The 21564-nt window shown below is 43.9% G+C and overlaps 1 protein-coding gene across 2 annotated transcripts in view; it reads left to right on the forward strand.

Moving 5' to 3' along the window:
• The first annotated feature begins 17603 nt into the window (after positions 1–17603).
• The window catches only part of LOC142200629 (maternal DNA replication licensing factor mcm6), a 59643-nt gene continuing 55682 nt past the window's right edge, over positions 17604–21564 (forward strand). For both annotated transcript variants that reach the window (XM_075271121.1, XM_075271122.1), the window contains exon 1: positions 17604–17710. In XM_075271121.1, the coding sequence (XP_075127222.1) occupies positions 17604–17710 (107 nt within the window). The remainder of the gene's footprint in view (positions 17711–21564) is intronic.

Genomic DNA, 21564 nt, shown 5'->3' on the forward strand with positions numbered 1-21564 from the left:
TACCCGTTGCGCTGCTACTATGGAACCACTGCGTATAGTACCTATTCTTAATCGTGGGTGTACAGGCAGCCAGGAAGTGAGTTTCTTGCAAACATAAAATTTGCACCCTACGTTTATGGGCATCATACAGTACTTGCGAACGCTTTTCAGGGACATTGAGCCCCTTAACATTGAAAGAGGAGACGGATATATCCGACATTAGTGGGGAACAAAGAACAAATAAGACACAAAAGGGAAGAACAGAAGGGAGGGGAGGAAGACCACACTACACAAGCAACACACGAGAACTGAAGACTAGAGACTAGAGACCTCAAGAGAACCAGCGACCTCACACAAAACACTGAACAAAAACACAAAAAGAGGGCTTACGGGGTACCCTCAGGGGAAAGCTAAGCAACAGGAGCACAAGTCTCCAGATGACCCCGCACTGCAGGGACACAGCTATGTGGGTACAAAGAAGGCAAGCCACGCGGCCAAATACAGAGCACCAGAAGAGAAACACACAAAGAAGAGTGGAAGGAACAATCAGGAGAGAGAGCAGCTCCGGCTCCGACACACGGGCATCTGAACAGATCAGTAACATAAAGAAAATAGAAAGCGGCTAGAGGACTAGGGCAAGTAACATATAAATGTGGGCAAAAATATATAAAGGGCAAAGCTAGAAAAAGTCATCACGATTAAACAGGGCATGGAACAAACTCACAAAGTCCGGTCACAGACATCCAAAGTGCAACGGAAACAGTCACTTCTGGGACCCCCGGACAGAGGAGGGTCTACGCTGACGTTGAGGCCTTTGAGGACGCAGGGGACCTGAGTCACCTAAGTCGTCTGCAGCATCCCATTGCAGGCGAAAAGGGCCGGACCGATTAGGATCGGCAAGCAGAGAAGACCAGTCAGGAAGTTGCAAAGGTGGCAAAACCAGGGATCGCAGAAAGTTTGGAAGATCATCTGGATGGGCGAGAGAGCGCAGTCGGTCACCCCGGCGGACTTGCAAGGAAAATGGAAAACCCCAGCGGTAAGGAATTTTGCGTTCCCGGAGGAGGGAAAGGAGAGGCTTCAGGACTGCTCGTTGCCGAAGAGTGTATCTGGATAGATCCGGGTAAATCGATAGGGAGGTTCCCTCAAAGTCCACTGTGCCAACATCTCTAATCTTGTGCATGATAGCTTCCTTGGTGGCATAGAAATGAATCCGGCAAATGACATCTCTTGGTTTCCTGGGGTCCTCACTGCGGGGGCAGAGAGCCCGGTGAGCACGGTTCATCTCAATGTGTGAGTCAGGAGGGCGCCCCAACAGCAAATTAAAGATGCCAGACAGAACCGGAACCAGGTCCGCAGTTTGAACTGATTCTGGGAGACCCCGAATACGGATATTGTTGCGGCAGTTGCGATTCTCGATATCATCCATGTGAGAGACCAAATTACAAATTTGCGCGGAGTGAACCGCCATTTGCTGCTGGATGGAGTCGAGAGAGGAGGATGTGGAAGATCGTGATTCCTCCAGGACCTGTACTCGTTGTTGTAAATCAGAAATGTCCGTTTGGACCACACGCAGGTCCTGGCGCCAGGCGCTCTTTAAATCAGAAGCAAGACTGTCCATGTCCCTCCGACTTAGGGCTAGTAAGGCCTGTAGTTCTGGAAACTTCTGCAGGGTAAGAGCAGCCTCCTCAGGTGGAGGAAGATGAGATACAAAAGCAGGGGCCTCCGCACGGAGGGTCACAGCGGGAGTTGTAGATCCAGGTGCCCTTTCACCAGTGGCCGGGGGAGCGAGCCCGCCACAGAGGGAAAATCAGGGCCAGGAGCAGGGGATACCAGGTCCTGGCCGGCAGGTGGAGAGAGGTGTCCAGGTGGGGGGCTGGCACCCCATTCAGATGCTACCTCCAGGGACCCCTGAGGCCATATGGAGCGGAGGAGATGTGGGGGTGATGACTGGAGGGTCCTAGGAGTGGACCTGGGGTCAAATGGCGGGGAAGCAGGAGCAGAGAGCAGTGGTGCCGCTGACGCCGCTGCTCCCAGTGGAGCATCATGCATATGGAGCACGGGGGATTCGGAGGAGGAGTAGGCCAGATCCAGAGCAGGAGGATCAGCATGCGATACCTGAGATCCTGCTGCAGGCAGCGTGGAAGGCCCCGGAGCGGTCGAGTCCCGGCAGCGGAGATCCGGCATAGAGGAGGAGAGGGCGCCAGACAGCTCGCGCAGGCGCCCACGCGCTGATGAAGAAGATGGCGCCGGCGGCGGACAGTAGGCCGCATCTTGTACGGGCTCCTGACGCCCCGACCGCGGGGTGAAGAAGGCCGGAATCTTCTTAGCAGGTGGAGGAAGGGCAGAAGGATCCCCCCTGGTGCGTTGCGACCGGGATTTGCCCATTTCGCCGCCGAAAGCAGCCCGAGTCCCGGAGCCTAGAGCGGAGCTCTTAAGGTAAGCTGCCGCCCGCGTGCATGCCAAGCCACGCCCCCCACGTGACCATTTTACTCCAATCCAATCATGAGGCGGGAACTTTCATTCACGTGACACCGAGGGGTTATACCCCTGAAATGCGTAGGCTTTTCGCCCCTCCATCCCGTCTGCACTCGGACTTATCTGTTGTTTTTCCACAAAGTTTTTAAATTGGAGTATATCTCTACAATAAAAGTTTAAAGTTTTTTTAAGAAACGAATGATCCAGTGTGCTGGAACTCCTTCAGTTTTTGCTTACAATTGTGTCTGAGCTGGACAAGACTGTCCGGACTACAAGCATCCTTCAGGAAAAAAGGACTATGGGAAGAATATGCAAATCTGTCTTCCATGATGTAATTAGGAAGTCAGGTGCCTCAGTGTTGCAAACCAATAGAGGGCGCTCACTGGAATGGGCAAGCCTGTCTTCCCTGATGTAATTAGGAAGACAGAATCTCAGTGAAAATAGACCAATAAAGGCTGCTCCCTTTAACATCATGCTCGACCTTCCAAGAGGCCTTTGTTTTGCAATGATGCTGGGATTATTACCAAAACAAAAGGCCTCTTGGAAGGTCGAGCATGATGTTAAAGGGAGCAGCCTTTATTGGGCTATTTTCACTGAGATTCTGTCTTCCTAATTACATCAGGGAAGACAGATTTGCATATTCTTCCTATGGTCCTTTGCAAAGTGCAGTGCTAAAGGCTTAATAAGTCTCCACACACCTATATGGTGGTCTCTCTCCAAGGAGTGACGATACCCCCCTTTCAGGAAAAAAGTAAGAGACATTTATTTTTCTATTTACTATTGAGCACGGGCTGAGACTGTCCTTGTATTTGTAGTACTAAGAAATTAGTACCTTGCTACTATTGGCTTGCTTCTAAGTTGTGGGATATTGTGGCCTACGTGTCTGCTTGTACGGTGTGTGCTAGTGCTAAGGTTCCGAGAACAAACCCCCAGGGAAATTATTCCCATTTGCAGTGCCGGAGAGACCATGGTCTTATATATGTATGGATTTTATTACGGATTTGCCTGTATCTGGGAGGAAAGACCAGATTTGCCAAATTGCCCGAGGATAAGACCTTGTCCCGATTGTTTCTGGACCGTGTAGTCAGGCTCCATGGTATTCTGGACAACACTGTATCTGACAGGGGCGTTCAGTTTGTCTCTAAGTTTTGGAAAGCCTTTTGCAGCTTTCTGGATGTTCAGTTTGAAACCAACGGACAAAATGAACAGAAAACCAGACTCTGGAGCAGTATTTGACATGCTACGTCTCTGGTAACCAGTCGGATTTGGGTTAATTGTCTATCAACAACCACCACCATGCTGCCTTAAACTCTTCTGCTTTTTTCTGTAATTATGCTTTTCATCCCTGCTTTTCTTCTCTTTCTACCACTAGTCCAGATGTTAATATGGAGGCTCGGGATGCCTGACCTTACCTTTGGATTTCCCATTGTACTGCACTGCCCTCTTGCTGTCGAGCTAGACTGTATGACTACGCTTGACTCTCTGCTGCCACCTGCTGACCACCTGATGCTGCCTTCTGGTTCCTTGGACCTGCATCCTCCCTACCTGAAAAATCTGCTGGTCTCAATGTCTGGCTCTACTGTGATTTGTGGTGCGCTGTGTGTTTGGCATTTCCCGCCTCGTACTGCTTTGCCCAGCGGTGCCGCCAAATCCATCCCCACCATCTGGAGCTCTGGTGAGCACCACTGTTAGGTTGCAGATGGTGCGGTCCGGGGACTGTTGAACACACAGCGCTGTATTTACCATTTTGATCAGTGTATTTAGTACTGGTTCTCACTATTGGCTCAGAACTGCATCTGTTATCCTAACAGATGCAGCCAAACCAATTATATGTAATTAAAGCTCTTAAAAAAGGGGGGCGGGGGGGAGACTTCAAAATCTGACAGTTTATTTCTGTAATGTTCTTATATTGTATGTAAAACTGATAAGCAGCCTCTTTGGTACTGTGAGCTTATTACAGCCTAATAACCTTTTATATGGCATATATGGCACACCCGGGGGCCATTGTTAGAACTCCAGCTTCTTTACACAACCATTAACAATTTTTTCTTAAAGGGGCTCTATCAGCAAAATCATGCTGATAGAGCCCCACATATGCGTGAATAGCCTTTAAAAAGCCTATTCAGGCACTGTAAATGATATATTAAACTACCCCCCAGTTTTAAAATAAAACCCTAAAAAAGAATGTGATCTACTTACGCATCGTGCACGCTGGGCGGGTATTCAGGGTGCGACGTCTTATTCATCCACGCCTCCTCTTCCTCCGATGTCCTCGGGTCCCGTCCTCCTCCGGTGCTCGTGAACTGACATTGATTAAAAAAAATGGCCTGGGCGCATGCGCAGTAGCCGTAGTAGAAGCCGCATGCTACTGCGCATGCGCCCAGGCCATTTTTTAATATCAATGTCAGTTCGCGAGCGCCGAAAGAGGACGGGACCCGAGGACATCGAAGGAAGAGGAGGCGTGGATGAAGAAGAAGACACACCCTGAATGCCCGCCCAGCGTGCACGATGTGTAAGTAGATCATATTCTTTTTTAGGGTTTTATTTTAAAACTGGGGGTAGTTTAATATATCATTTACAGTGCCTGAATAGGCTTTTTAAAGGCTATTCACGCATAAGTGGGGCTCTATCAGCATGATTTTGCTGATAGAGCCCCTTTAAGGCTACCATTGGATTGAGAGAATGAGTCCCATTCCTCTGTCTATAGACATAGGTTTAAGGACATTGGTCAACACAGACTGCGGATTAACTGCTACCTTCTACTACTTCAAGCTAGTGACTGGCTCATATGTTCTACAAGTCATATCATTTCTGAAGCCCATTAAAAATTATGAATGGTGTGACAGAAAGCTGGTATGGGGGAGGGAGATTTAACATGTATGTTCTAAAGCTTCTTCTTTTGCATGCCTATTCCTCAAATTTTTATGATCTCAGACTACCCGTCCAAACACTTATGGAGCATGGCTGTGTGCTAAACTTAGTCCCTGTATTCAGTCTCATTTCTATGTTTAGGTTATTTGCATGCCTAAATAAACATACTCTACATAAATCATATTCTAATTTAAAATATATTTGCAAAAACCTCTTGACATACTTTATGTTCTTTCTTGCTGGGAAAGTAGGAGGATAATAATAGTTTACTGTCATAAAATATGGTTTAAATAAACATAAAACGGAAAACGACATTCAAGCTAAATGTCTAGGGGTACATAAAAAGTGTATGAAAATAGCCATGATTTGTATCACTGGTGCATTGAAGTGATTTGATAAGCAGAAAGCTGTAATGCTCTTTCCACAGACAATCAATAGCGTACTGCAATTTGCTTGCTATATGTTACATTTCCAGTGTTTATAAGCAGAATACTTGTATGCAGGGGCGGATCCAGGGCCGGGCGAGCCGGGCAACCGCCCGGGGCCCCGCGCTTAGCGGGGCCCCGCGGCGCAGCCGGGACCTAACAAAATGGTCCCGGTCGGCATGTCCCGACTTCTACTGAGCTCAGCGTTAAAGCAGGAGCTGAGCTCACAGCTCCTGCTTTAAACGCCTATGTATTCGGCTCATCGGCGGTAGGACGCCGATGAGCCGAATGCATAGGCGTTTAAAGCCGGAGCTGTCACAGCTCAGCTCCTGCTTTAACGCTGAGCTCCGGCCTCCGGCATTTGTAGCCGCTATGTGATGACGTCATCACATCGCGGCTACAATATGTGTATGAGGGAGAGAGCTGCGAGGGAACGAGGAATGGTGAGTGTGTGTGTGAGAGAGAACAGCATGACACTGGGGCAGATGGAGGGGCAGAACGGCATGGCACTGGGGCAGATGGAGGGGGAGAACGGCATGACACTGGGGCAGATGGAGGGGGAGAACAGCATGACACTGGGGCAGATGAAGGGGGAGAACGGCATGACACTGGGGCAGATGAAGAGGGGGAGAGAACAGCATGACACTGGGGCAGATGAAGAGGGGGAGAGAACAGCATGACACTGGGGCAGATGAAGGGGGGAAGAACAGCATGACACTGGGGCAGATGGAGGGGGAAGAACAGCATGACACTGGGGCAGATGGAGGGGGAGAATGGCATGACACTGGGGCAGATGGAGGGGGGAGAATGGCATGACACTGGGGCAGATGGAGGGGGGAGAATGGCATGACACTGGGGCAGATAGAGGGGGAGAGAACGGCATGACACTGGGGCAGATGGAGGAGGGAGAACGGCATGACACTGGGGTAGATGGAGGGGGGAGAATGGCATGACACTGGGGCAGATGGAGGGGGGGGAGAACAGCATGACACTGGGGCAGATGGAGGGGGGGAGAACAGCATGACACTGGGGCAGATGAAGGGGGGGAGAACAGCATGACACTGGGGCAGATGGAGGGGGAGAACGGCAAGACACTAGGGCAGATGGAGGGGGAGAACAGCATGACACTGGGGCAGATGAAGGGGGGGGAATGGCATGACACTGGGGCAGATGAAGGGGGGAGAACGGCATGACACTGGGGCAGATGAAGGGGGGAGAACGGCATGACACTGGGGACAGAGATAGGGGGGGGACATGAAACTAGGGGTAGATGAAGGGTGTATATGAAAATGGGGGGAGATATAATTTACGGGTGACTGTTGGAGGATTATACTGTGTGGAATCACATGAAAATTGAATGAGAATGGGTGGAGTCAACATAAAAGTGGGCGGGGCCTAATTTGCGCGCGCAGCGCGCCGCACGTTTTATTCCCTCTTTCTAGTCTTCAACAGTTGGGAAGTACAGGTTAGAAGTGCAAGACCCCCAGTAAGTAGGGCCCCGCCAAAGTCAATTGCCCAGGGCCCCGCAAACCCTGGATCCGCCACTGCTTGTATGGTCAAGAACGTGGCGCACAAAATGTCAGCAAATGTATAGTAATGCACCTTGGACGGAATAATCATATTGCGGCATATACACAAAATGCAATTATAATAGGGACAACAGAACAAGAAAAGAACTTGGGTATTCTTGTTAAACACAGTTAAGCATCAAATACAAAAGATAAGATCTTAGGATGCATAAAAAAAAGAGGATAAAACCCAGGATACCAAAATAATATTGTCCCTCTTTAAATCCATTGTAAGGCCACATCTAAAATATTGAATTCAATTTTGTACTCCACATTTTCACATTCAAACATATAGGCAGGCCACTATATTATTAAATGGAATGAAAGGTTTCAAAAATGAAGCTTTTCAGTTGAGAAAAAGACAACTTAGTGGAGATTATTATATACAAATATATTTGTGGTAAGACCATGACGGACTCTTTACAGTTAGAGGACTAAATGTGCCCCACATGGGAGATATTTCTGTTTTTGGTGCAGCAGTAATGTGCAATTAAAAGGCTCAAATCCTGAGCTGGTAACATTTCCTTGTCAAATCTTAAACCACCTGACGAAAAAAAGGACTTTTAAAAAGGCTTTTCAGGCACCGCTAATGTTATATTAAACTACCCCCCAGTTTTAAAATAATACCCTAAAAAAGAATGTGATCTACTTACGCATCGTGCACGCTGGGCGGGCATTCAGGGTCCGCCATCTTCTTCATCCACGCCTCCTCTTCCGGCGATGTCTTCGGGTCCCGTCTTCCTCCGGCGCTCGTGAACTGACATTGCTAAAAAAAAAAATGGCCTGGGCGCATGCGCAGTAGCCGTAGGAGAAGCAGCATGCTACTGCGCATGCGCCCAGGCCATTTTTTTTTAGCAATGTCAGTTCGCAAGCGCCGGAGGAAGACGGGACCCAAGTACATCGCAGGAAGAGGAGGCGTGGATTTATTATTTTAAAACTGGGGGCTAGTTTAATACAACTTTAGCAGTGCCTGAATAGACTTTTTAACCCCTTCCCGCCGATGGCATTTTTTGATTTTTGTTTTTTGTTTTCGACTCCCCTCCTTCTAAACCCCATAAATTTTTTATTTCTCTGCTCCCAGAGCCATTTGAGGTCTTAATTTTTGCGGGACAAATTTTTCTTCATGATGCCACCATTAATTATTCTATATAATGTACTGGGAAGCAGGAAAAAAATTCAGAATGGGGTGGATTTGAAGAAAAAATGCATTTCTGCGACTTTCTTACGGGCTTTGGTTTTACGGCGTTCACTGTGCAGCCAAAATGACATGTCCCCTATATTCTGTGTTTCGGTACGGTTCCAGGGATACCAAATTTATATGGTTTTATTTACATTTTGACCCCTTAAAAAAAATCCAAAACTGTGTTAAAAAATTTTTTTTCTAAAAGTCGCCATATTCCGACGGCCGTAACTTTTTTATACGTAAGTGTACGGGGATGCATAGGGCGTCTTTTTTTGCGGGGCTGGGTGTACTTTTTAGTTCTACCATTTTCGGGAAATGTTATTGCTTTGATCACTTTTTATTCAAATTTTTATCAGAATCAAAACAATTAAAAAACGGCGGTTTGGCACTTTTGACTATTTTTATAGTTCGGTGTTTACCGAACAGGAAAAATATTTTTATAGATTTGTAGAGCGGGCGATTTCGGATGCGGGGATATCTAACATGTTTATGTTTCACAGTTTTTAACTACTTTTATATGTGTTCTAGGGAAAGGGGGGTGATTTGAACTTTCAATACTTTTTATATTTTTTTACATTTTTTTTTTGCATTTATTAGACCCCCTAGGGGTGTTGAACCCCAGGGGGTCTGATCACTAATGCAATGCATTACAATGCTAATGCAATGCAATGCATTGCAAAAAATCATCCTCTCTTTTGCAGGCTGCATAGACCAGCCTGCAAAAGAAAGAATTTTCAGACAAGCCTGGGAGCTTTGTACAGGCTCCCGGCTGTCATGGCAACATGACGTCGGCCCTGGAGCATGATCCAGGAGCCGGCAATCCCGGGCAAAATGGCGGCGCCCATGCGCCGCCGGGAAAATGGTGCCTCCGGCGCCTTTGTCCGCGGCGCCGGAGGGGTTAATGCCTCCAATCGGTCCGGGGACCGATCGGAGACATTAGAGCCGGTTGTCTACTGCTTAAGGGTGCATTCACACTGAGTAAACGCTAGCTTATTTTGAAGAGTAAAATTACACTTATAAATTTTGCTATCCCATTGACTTCAATGACATTTTACAGGCGTATTTTTACAGGCGTATTTTTTACAGGCGTATTTTTTACAGGCGTATTTTTACACTTGTAAAAAAATATCATTGAAGTCAATGGGATAGCAAAATTTACAAGTGTAATTTTACTCTACAAAATAAGCTAGCGTTTACTCAGTGTGAATGCACCCTTAAGCAGTAGACACCCGGCGGCTATGGCGGAGTTTTGTGGCGGAGAGCATAAAATGCTCACCACCGCTCACGGCCGGACCTGGTCTGGCAGGTTTCGGTTTTAAAGGTCCTAGTGTGAACCCAGCGTCAGTTACATTAAGTAAAACATTGGGAGCTGTACAACCCAAAGAGGAATAAGGGGAAAAAATTGGAAGGAGCGACAACCACTCGCCATAGAATCAGGGGGACTGCTGAAGAACAGGGGTATGGGAAGAAAGTGCAGAGGGTTTGGTGCAGGTTTTTTTGTGATAAAGAGAGATTTGTAATTCGTAAGCTTCAAAAATATTGGACTTGATATATCTGGCCTGTGTATCTTTAATGGATTTCATCCCCTTCCTAGCACCTGAAAAAAGTACAAATACATTTTCTTCTTTTCTGAAATTCTTGGTTCTTTCCGGGTAGGTCAGAATAGCTCTTAACGGTTATGTTCTTTTTTTAACTCTATAGGATCAGAGGTGACTAAAGTAAATATCCAACCAAATAGTGTCCCTCCCAAAACGAAAAAATATTAAAATATAACTTTTATTGATATATTAAAATTGTCTTAAAATATTGTGTGATTCCCTATAAAAGAGAGCACCAATCCAAGAAGAACTCCACACTAGTGCTAACTGGTCAAGTAGATCAGTATTCATTTACACACTAAACCATATACGGCACTAGAGGGGTTAATACTGCTGCTATCAATACCTAGCAGCTTCTGAACACTTAAAGACAGCACACCTTAGTTCTGGAGAGATTGTTTCCTACTGTCATCTAGAAACACCTATCCCTGTCAGTAATAGCGCTGTCCCTAGGTTCAAAGGGCACCTGACCAATACACTGAATTACTGCCTAGATGATTAGCAGCAGCAACCTTCCCTGTTCTCACCTCCCCCCTCTTTACACACATTAGACAGTGCCCAGTGAACTTCGGGTGCTCCATGCTGGCTAATTAGCATATCAATAAAAGTGAGCTAATTCAAATACAGCTGGGTGGATTAACATACAAAAGGTATGTCTGGAATAGCCTTTCTAAAGACTATGCAAATATATGCTTAGTGCATCAGAGTAAAAGGTACAAATTTTCGCTTATAACTTATAAGGTGTAGAGAAAACTAACTACAGTTTTGAAACCAGCATGCCTAACTATAAAACAGCTCAAAAATCAAATTCAACAAAAATTGTGTTACAAATTGTTCCCCAGTGTTTTTTAATACAATATAATCAAAATTTTAATTAGTGTTACACACTTTATGTAGTTTTTTTTCTGCTATTTAATCCAGTAAATACTAATTTCCTTTTGTGTAATTTTTATGCTATATATATGACTAGTGAATGAACAAGATTAATATTCAAAACTAAAACATTTGACATTTATTATTTAATCTACAAATTTTAGTGTTGTTTTTTTTTTTTTTTTTGTGATTTTTTAAAATAAGTATTTTGCTCCTAGCAGTGCAGATATATTTTTCTGCAATTGGTATTTCAGTTTGACTGGCGGAATTGATAGTCATCAATTACAAACAATAGCAACTGAAATGGTTCACTGCTTGCCTTCAGGCCATAATACTAACACTTTCCACCTACACTATCCAGTATGGTATAATTCCAGACATAAGTAAGCAAATTATCTTTATGTTCCTGTGGCTATATTATATTTATGGGCTCAGCAGTAGGAAATTGCTTTTGGCAAAACACTAAAGGTGATTAATGTTTTCCATATTGTATTTTCTAGACAACTAACGCAATGAAAATTATATTAAAATATGTGCTGCATTATGTTTTATTTAGCAGTTTTTTTGACATATTAAAGAAAAAGTTGAATTGAATGTGACAAAGGGTAGAAATGTAAAGTGTTTAGTATATTGAGACTAAAGCTTCTGTTTCAGGGTAATTTAAAGCAATCAAAAGACAAGAGGTAAATTTGCTGTATTCAGTCATCTGAGAGTCGACCCTTTCTACATATAGTATAGCTACAGGTGGGCTCTCCAAGACTTCAACATTTATAGTTGTAATGTATTTTTTTATCTTTTTATTATTATATCATTTATACACTAGTACACATCATATATTATCCTAATGCCCACCCCATGTACCTGTTCCACTAAATAATAATAATAATAATAATAATAATAACAATAAAAATTATATTAATTTACTGTAGATTGCTCCACTTCAGCATATACAGGGAAACCTCTCCAAGACCACTCTTTGGGAAGACCACATTTTACGGATTTTCAATTTCCCATAATAGTCATCTTCTTTGAGAAGACTACCTCCCTAGATAAACACTTTTTGGTGGCCATCTCAAAGAGGTTTCATTGTACTTTAGTCACCCGACACTAGTGTATGATTACCTCCATTTTACCCATACCATATGTCTTTCCACTTGTTCATCTGGTCCTTCTTTTTAAGCCATATTCTTTCATACTGTTTTACTGTAACATAATTCCTGACAGATTAATAATTTAATAAAGATGATATCTCTGCCAACAACTCTCTTGTAATTACCAGCTACGCAAGTAAGAAAGCTTTTTGTTTTGTTTTTTAAATCTGAGTTGTCTTAGCCTAAAGTTGTAACTGCGTAATGTAATTGTGTATGGGATGTTTGGTGCACATTTTTATAATCTATTTAGTATCCTATGTTACATATAAAGATCACATTCCTATTGGTATCCTATATCAGAACATTTCTCAAATTCAGCGTGCGCTTCAGAAGATTCTTTCACAAATGTTTGCAAAGGTAGGGCTCGTTCACACGGTGTAACGTGCCGCGTGATGTGGCACGTGTACGCCGCGTGACCCTTTGCGTGCCGTACACACTCCCATTCATTTCAATGGGCGCGGGGATCGTATGTGCCGCGCTAGTTTGCGGCCGTGCATTTATTCATGGCCGCAAACTAGCAAGGCGCATACGATCCTCGCGTGTACGGCACGCAAAGGGTCACGCGGCGTACACGTGCCACATCACGCGGCACGTTACACCGTGTGAACGAGCCCGTAAACCACACGGCAAGGTGTTTGGCTATGGGACTGAATAAAACGCCTGAATTCAATGATTAAATGTGTCACAATACTTTTATCCATACAGTGTATCATAAAAAAACCACTTATTACTAACCCCATGTATAGACTCAAAGGTGTTTGTTTTATCTTTTGTGAATTAGTGCAATGCCATTGTGGTCTTAATTATTTCCCACAAGTTGTCTGGGATTACTAAGTATAGCACCAGTCTGGAGATGAGGGTTAGTAAGGCTATATTCACAGACCAGTGCAAACTGATCAGATGTCACACAGCAGCATTTATATCACTGTCAGTGAATGGGTGCTATTCTTATAACCTTTATTTTGACAGTCCATTGTCACAGACCATCAAAATATAGGTTATGTCCTATTTTGTAATATATGAGGTATCCATGAAGACGGCTGCCCCTCAGGTCAAGACGACAATAGAAAATGGATGTTTTTCACGGCCATTTTGCACCTCGGTCTGGATCTTGCCTTACTCCTTGTGACTGGAAGTCACATCCAACGATAATTATATTCCAAATCTTACATGAAACTCAGTATGTGTCTAGTTGGAGCCTGTGAACTGTTAGCGAGGGGAAATCTTTGATGATGTTTGTCATCTGCAAAGAATGAGCCTGAAGCTCGCTATGTAGAAAACAAGTTGTAAATTCTGCAATGACTTGTCATGAATAGAGATGAGCGAACAAGGAAATACTTGAGATTCGATATTCGTTTCGAGTAGAGCCTCAATATTCGACTACTCAATCGAATATCGAATCCCATTATAGTCTATGGGAAAAAATGCTCGATTCAGGGGAAACCACTATTCGACTAAAGGAGAGTCACCAAGTCCACAAGTAGCAGGAGGAGAGTGTTTAGGAGGAGCGCTGTGCAGTTATAGCACACAGACCCAATTATAGTCTATGGGGTCCATGCGCTTTAACTGCACAGCGCTTGTAGTTGCACTGATAAAAAGTAAGCTCCCTCATAGCTGCAAAGACGAGCCTGCGGCAAATCAACACTGGTTCTGCAGCAGGCTCGTCCTTGCTAGTCGGGATAGCTGGCAGCTTGCTGTTACGAGGGAGCTGACTTTTTTTGTCATAGGAATGCATTGACCAGCGCTGATTGGCCAGTGTATAGCATTCGGCCAATCAACGCTGGTTCTGCCGGAGGCTCGTCTGTGAGGAGGCGGAATCTAAGATCAGACCACAATGGAAATAGCTTAGAAAATATTTGTAATAGTTTATACTACATACTATATATTGAATATATAAAATCAATAAAACTGTTAAAATGAAAAAAAAAAGTTGTTAAAATTAGTAAAATGCCAAAATAATAAAAAAAAATTAAGCATACCTCCCAACAGTCCTGGATTGTGCGGGACATTCCTGGAATCGGGGTCCTGTCCCACAGTCCCCATCAGCGGGAGGTATGTCCCCGGTTTTAACTCATCTGCGTCCAGAATTGAATACATAGGCGAGTAAAGCAGGTGCTCTCACAGCTCAGATACTGCTTTAATGCTATGATCTGGCTCCTGGATGTGTAGGCGCGATGAGATGAAGTCACTCACATCACGCCTACAACTATGTGAGAGAGAGCTGCGGGGGAGAGAGGGAAAGGTGAGTATCAATGTTGTTTTGTGTTAAACATTGAGGGGAACATAATGAAGGTGGCCCATACAACTAGGGCCAGATGTAGGAGGGGGAAGAATGACATGAAACTGGGGCAGAGATGGAGGGGGGGCATGAAAATGGGAGCAGAGATGTAGGGGGGGGGATTAAACTGGAGAAGAGATGGAGGGGGGACATGAAACTGGGACAGATATGGGGGAGACATGAAACTGGGGCAGAGATGGGGAGACATGAAACTGGGGCAGAGATGGAGGGGGGCATGAAACTGTGGGCAGAGATGGAAGGGGGGACATGAAACCGGGGGCAGAGATGGAGGGGGGACATGAAACTGTGGGCAGAGATGGAGGGGGGACATGAAACTGAGGGAAGAGATGGAGGGGGGCATAAAACTATGGGAAGAGATGGGGTGGCATGAAACTGTGGGAAGAGATGGGGGACATGAAACTGGGGGCAGATGGAGGGTGGACATGAAAGTGAGATGGAGGGGGCATATAATTTACGGTTGACTGTAGGAGGATTATACTGTGGGGGCACATGAAAAATTAATGAGAATGGGTGGAGTCAACATAAATGTGGGCAGAGTTAAATTTGCCACAACGCGCATAATGCGCTGCACATTTTGTTCCTCATTCTGTTCTTCAAAAGTTGGGAGGTATGTTTAAGGGTGCATTCACACTGAGTAAACGCTAGCTTATTTTGAAGAGTAAAATTACACTTGTAAATTTTGCTATCCCATTGACTTCAATGACATTTTACAGGCGTATTTTTACAGGCGTATTTTTTACAGGCGTATTTTTTACAGGCGTATTTTTACACTTGTAAAAAAATATCATTGAAGTCAATGGGATAGCAAAATTTACAAGTGTAATTTTAGGGTGCATTCAGACTACGTAACGCCGGGCGTGTATGAGAGCCGTACACGCCGGCATTACGGCAGACTGCCGAACACTTCCCATTCACTTCAATGGGAGCGCTCGTAACAGCGGCGTTTACGAGCGCTCCCATTGAAGTGAATGGGAAGTGTTCGGCAGTCTGCCGTAATGCCGGCGTGTACGGCTCTCATACACGCCCGGCGTTACGTAGTCTGCATGCACCCTTACTCTACAAAATAAGCTAGCGTTTACTCAGTGTGAATGCACCCTTAGTGGAAAAAAAGATTTACTGTAGCTCTGAAAATGTCAATTACAGTGTGACACTGAAAATTTTACTTTAGCATAACCAACAATTTAACATATTATCCGCGAGTGAAGCCGTGGGTATTCTACTAGTTAACAATAAAGCAGTGAACAGATACAGTGATCACCAGAAAAAAAATATTATAACAAAGAACAATCACTCTGTTGGTGGATAACAAGGTACAACTGTTCATTGAGTCCAGATGGAGAAACAGATCCACCTTGTCTCCCAGACCTGCTTTTGCCTTACCCTCTGTACCTCACTGCTGACCAGACTGACGACCATTTCACTGCTACTCCCATTTGTACTTCACCACCATCTCTGCTGCCGACCAGATAGACAACCATTCTACTTCCTTCTGCTCCAAGCCCTACAGCTCCCTCAGTTGCTCTGCAGCAATGGAAGTCACCTTATCCTCATCTGCTACAAAAGCTCTGTACACCTGGATAGACGCACCCTCTGATTCACCATAAATTTCTATGCTCCTACGGTGAGCAGTCTGAGATTCTGGGTCTGCTGCTACCTGTGGTGCACCAACTTTTGGTACACTGTGTGGTTGTTGCTAACTCTGGTCAAAGATACCTGGAAATTCCTACTCCACCACTAGGAGTTTTGTTGAAGATCCCTGGAGGTTGGCTTTGTATCAATTTAGGTGGCATTGTCTCTGGTAGCAATGTAAACTGCATTTGTTCTTAACAGCAATGTCACTTAAGGAGGACCTTTCAGGGCACATACAGTATACTGTATATATGGTCCCCCCATACAGATATTTTTTCACTAGTTCCCCCATACAGTGGCCCTTTCACTAGTTTCCCCCATTCTTTTTTTTATGTAGATTGTGAGCCCCACATAGGGGCATTATTCCCTATCAGTATGTCTTTGGAGTATGAAATCCACGCAAACACTGGGAGAACATATAAACTCCTTGCAGATGGTTTTTTGCCTGTGGTAGGATTTGAACCGAGGACTCCAGCGCTGCAAGGCTGCAGTGCTAACCACTGAGGCACCGTTTGGCCCCACTGGTCCCCCATTCTGTATGAGGTACCAGTGATAGGGCTACTTTATGTGGGACCAGTGATGGTGTCATTGTATTGAGTGAGGGTACCAATATCCTATATTAAAATGTGTGGGACATTAGGGGAAAAGTATTAAAGGGATTATCCATGAATTGGAACGACCCCTATGGTGGCCAGAAAGGTGTAAAATTAGGGGGAAAATAATCATACTCACCTGTCCCCAGCGCCCTATTGTCTCCATTAAGTCTAATGCGACTCCTGCCAGCTCCACAGACAGTACAGCCACAAGGAGGCAGGAACTACTAGCAATATAGATCACAATAATGCAAGGAGTTTCAGTCTACTGACAGGTTTGGGCAAGCAGATCTATACTATACAGTCCAGATTTCTCCAGTTGCGTGGGGCCTATAGACTCTTTCCCATTTCAATGTTTTGGTCAGTGACTTGTATCAGTTATTATGTGCCAAACCAGGAGTGGGACAAAAGATGAAACAAAACAGGTGCATTTTTTGTTGCAGATTTTGCTGCAGTTTTTTGAGCCAAAATCAGGAGTGGCTTGAAATGTAATGGAATATATAGAAAGCACTTAGACATTTCTCTTCTGTTCAATCCACTCCTGACTTTGGCTCAAAAAAAATGCAGCAAAATCTGCAACAAAAAACACCGTGGTCTCGGCCGCAGCCTAGAGGTGATGCAGATTTTGAACAGGTTTTGTTGCTGTTTTGTTCAGGTTTTTGATGCAGTTTTGAAGCCAAGATGGAGTGTTGATCATAAAAGATGAAAACGTATATCAGACAGATGGTGGTTCTTCTTTTTGCTGCACTAATAAACATCACCGCCTAATCTGATGAAAACCTGTAAGAGGATATTTACCAAAATATTACCATAGCATTGAATCATATATAAAATTGACATTTTATTTCTGCCTGGGAGGAAGAATATTGGGAGGTGCTGAAGGGTGGAGCAAAGATGACAAAAGAGCAGATTTCATAGGCTGTGTAGGGTGTGAGTTCTACTGCCTTCCTCTGGTGATCATGGAGTTAGGAGACCCCGCAGCAGTTGCAGCTGAACCTGCAGGACAGCAAGTGAAAGACGAGCTGTCTGATAAGTGCCAAAAACTGTTCCTAGAGTTTTTAGAGGAGTAAGTGTTATCTCTTTCATTCCTGCTTTTGTAACTGTGTGACATTTTTTTCCCGTTTCTGTGGTGCAGGCTATTTTGTTGTACTATTTTTCTATATTGATATACGATTTGGAGCTTGTAAGGGGATTGTTACTAGGACAATATGGCACTGGCACGTTGCCCTGATCTTGTAGGAGACCATTTTATCTTAACAAAGCCAGAAGTGATTTATACTAAATTGCAGGGGTTTTAAATGCATGTATTCACACTTAGGGCTCGTTCACATCTGTGTCCCGCCCTCCGTTCTGCAGGTTTCCGTTTCCTGCCCAAAACTGGGCAGGAGACGGAAACCTGCAGGCATTTTTCAAACCCATTCATTTGAATGGGTTTGAAAAGTGTGCGGCTGTGAGCGCTGGTGAGTGTTTTGTGCGCTCCGCGGCGAAACCGTTTTCTTTCTTTTTTTTTTTTACCAGACACAAAGTTGGACATGCAGGACTTTGTCCGGTTTTAGAAAACCGGTTTCGCCACGGAGAGCACAAAACGCTCACTGGCGCTCACGGCTGGACTCGGTCTGACAGATTTCCGTCTTTGCATTCAGAAGACGGAAACCTCATAACAGAGAGACAAACGCTGGTATGAACCCAGCGTTAGACCGCACACACACAACCATAATTTTATCCGCAATCGTGACTAAAAGTATGGACCCATACATTTAAATGGGTCCATAGACACGCTGTAGGTTTTGCGGCTGTGTCTCTGGGCTGAATTGCAGAGCCGCAAATTATGAAGCGGCCCCAAAACCTGTCCATATGTTTGTGGCTCTGTGAAATCCTTTTCAATGTATTGGTCAGTGAAAACCACAGATGACTCGAATACCAATCTGTATGTCATCTGTGCCATGTATACTGCCCAAGAGACTGCACATGGTATCTACAAAGGAAACAATACTAATAAACCACATAATGGTTGTGTTTTCACTTCAGCATGGCCACAAACTAGCATTTGCATTTCATCTGGACCTTAAGATTAGAAAAGCTGCTAGGTTAGGTAAAATACAAAAAAACTAGTTTTGCAATTAAAATAGATTTAACCTTTTGCATGCAATTTGCTCTATAAACACCTAATGTCTGTGAGACATATTGTACTTCATAGCGGTACCATTTAATATTCTGTACAATGTGCTTGGAAGCTGTGAGAAAAATCAAAATAGGGAGCAATTGGAGAAAATTGCTTTTATGTGACTTTCGTAGGGTCAATGCACGCTGCGGTTTTTTTTGGAGCTGATTTTGAAAATGAATCCACCTTCTCAAAATCTGCCTCATAATAGAGTCCAATGTAATCCGCTAGCTTTTTTTTTCCCGCTAGCAGAAAAAAAGAAGAGAGCTGACCTTTTCTTCAGGTGGATTCCATCTGAGAAAACCAATGGGAGGCAGAAAAACTGCTAGTGGTTTTTGATGTGGTTTTTCTCAAGGTCCATACACTGTGCTGAAGAAAAAAAAAAAAAACTAAAAACGCCTCAAAAAATGCTCCAAAAACCAATTTAAAAACCTAATCTTTTTCCCTCGCCAAAAAATTCAGTGTGCAATGGCCCTTACAGGCTTTGTTTTTGCAGTGCTAACAGTGTAGCCAAAATTGAAATGTCACCTGAATTCTATGGGTCAGTTGATTTCAGCAATACCAAATTTAGTGTGTAGGGTTTTTTTGTTTGTTTTTTTGTTTTTTTTTGTATTTGCGGGATCTCTATTGTCTTGACTTTTGTTCAAATTTATGAGACCAGGCATTTTAGAACACAGGGATGTATTAATTATGGTGTGTTTGTGTGTGTATACACATACACACTTTTGTTTAACTTCAACGTTAAAGGGATTCTACCATTAAATTTTTTTTTCTCGTTGACACGTCAGAATAGGTAGAAGACAGGCTATTCTTCTACCTTTTAGATGTCGTCTTCGCCCCGCCATTCGGTTACAATTCCATTTTTCATTGGTATACAAATGAGTTCTCTTGCAGCCCCGGGGGCAGGCCCCAGTGCTCAAACAGCAGTGGGGGTGTTCCCAATACTACAAGAGAAACTTCCAGCGCCACCTACATCTTCTTCTGGAACATCCTCTTCATGCGTCTTCAATTATATTGAACTATAGGAGCGTACTACGCATGCTTGCATAAGCAGCCACAAAAACATGGCCACCGGCATGTGCATTCAGCTCTGCCTGCTTCCTGATGGCAGAGCAGACTGTGCAGGCGTATAAGTGTGACCCCAGTGGTGAAAGAAGACTTATGAAGAGGACGTTCCAGAAGAAGATGGAGGCGGCGCTGGAGAGAGTTCTCTGGCAGCATTGGGGACACCCCCAGTGCTGTTTTAGTGCTGGGGACCACCCCAAGTGCAGCAAAATAACTAATTTGCATACTGATGAAAAACAGAATTGTAACCGAATGGCGGTGCGGAGAAGACATCTAAAGGTAGGAGAAGAATAGCCTTTCTTAGGCTATTCTGACGTGTCAACAAGAAAAAAAAGTTTTTAATGGTAGAATCCCTTTAAAGACTTGCTAAGCTTGCTTCACTAAGTGGCTGCTGTCTAAGTGAAGTTAAAAAGCGTAGTTAAAAGTAACCTAAAGTAACCTGGATAAAGGCTAGCAAGATTGGCTATTTACTTCACTGTACAGTATGTTATATGTATGCGCTACTGGAGCCAGAGTTCCAGGGTGAATATCGCTGTGGCAAATGTGAACATGTTAACCATCTGGAAGCTCAACTTGGAGATCTGGAAGACCATTGCACAGTCACTATAAATCAGATCCTGTGCGATGTAAATAGTGAACATTAATTGTTCAAAATCACCAAATGGAAATTTCTAGCTTTCAGTACAAAGTAATTTGTATTTTTGAAAGCTCTGTAAAGCCCCATTTACACGACTATATTTTGCAGGTCCGCAATTGTGGCTCCACATGGTTTTAAGGTTAAATTGCTGCGTTGGCACTTTGCAATAATTTAGTGGGTTTTGGGGTGAAGTTTGGACACTCAGTCCCTAAAAGGTTCACATCACTGATCTAGATTGTCAGACAGTACTGGCTGGCATTAGAGTAACTTCATCTCTATACACATTCTTTAAATTCTTGTATTGAAGACAATTCTGTTGATGAAAAATGTTTGAAACTAAGGCCTGACATAACCACCTGCAGCTGAAAAATACTGTGGGAAAAGACTGAAGCAAAAAAAAATTTTCCCGCAGCATTTTTCCCGAAGTGTAGAAGTCTGTGGACTTTCTGTCCCTAATATATATATATATATATATATATATATATATATATATATATATATATATATATATATAAACTCCAATGTTTACGGAGGGTTAATTGACATGCTGCAACGCAACTATTTTTGAAATTGCAGCTTTTCTACTGTGGATATTTTTCTGCAATTTGAAGATGGGATTAGTCTGAATCCCATCCTCTTTGCAGGTGCTGTAAAATGCTGCAGTTTTTGCAGCCTGGGACCCCAGCATTAAAGACTTTTTTTGGGGGGAATGAGAACTCTTTTTAACTTTTAAAGATGGCGGTCTCTCGGGAGTTGGGTGGCCGACATAACCGTGGGGTGTCTGCTGTTTTATACAGCAGACACCCAGTGCTGGTGCCCACACTTATTGTGAGCATTAAACCCTCTGGCGCCTCGGTCAAATCGGAAAAACACTTTTCAGTTAACTTGCTTAGGAATAAAACTCAGAAAGGAATCATTAGACTGACCTTTTAAGTCTCTAAAATTCTACAATTTTGAGGTTTCCCTAGTAATCCAGATACTTTTATAAGATTTCTAGGATGACCATACCTTTAGACTCTATTTGGGGAGACTGCCTTTCAAAATCCTGAATCTGCTG

Source organism: Leptodactylus fuscus, chromosome 4 (genome assembly GCF_031893055.1).
Source record: "Leptodactylus fuscus isolate aLepFus1 chromosome 4, aLepFus1.hap2, whole genome shotgun sequence".
NCBI lineage: Eukaryota > Metazoa > Chordata > Amphibia > Anura > Leptodactylidae > Leptodactylus > Leptodactylus fuscus.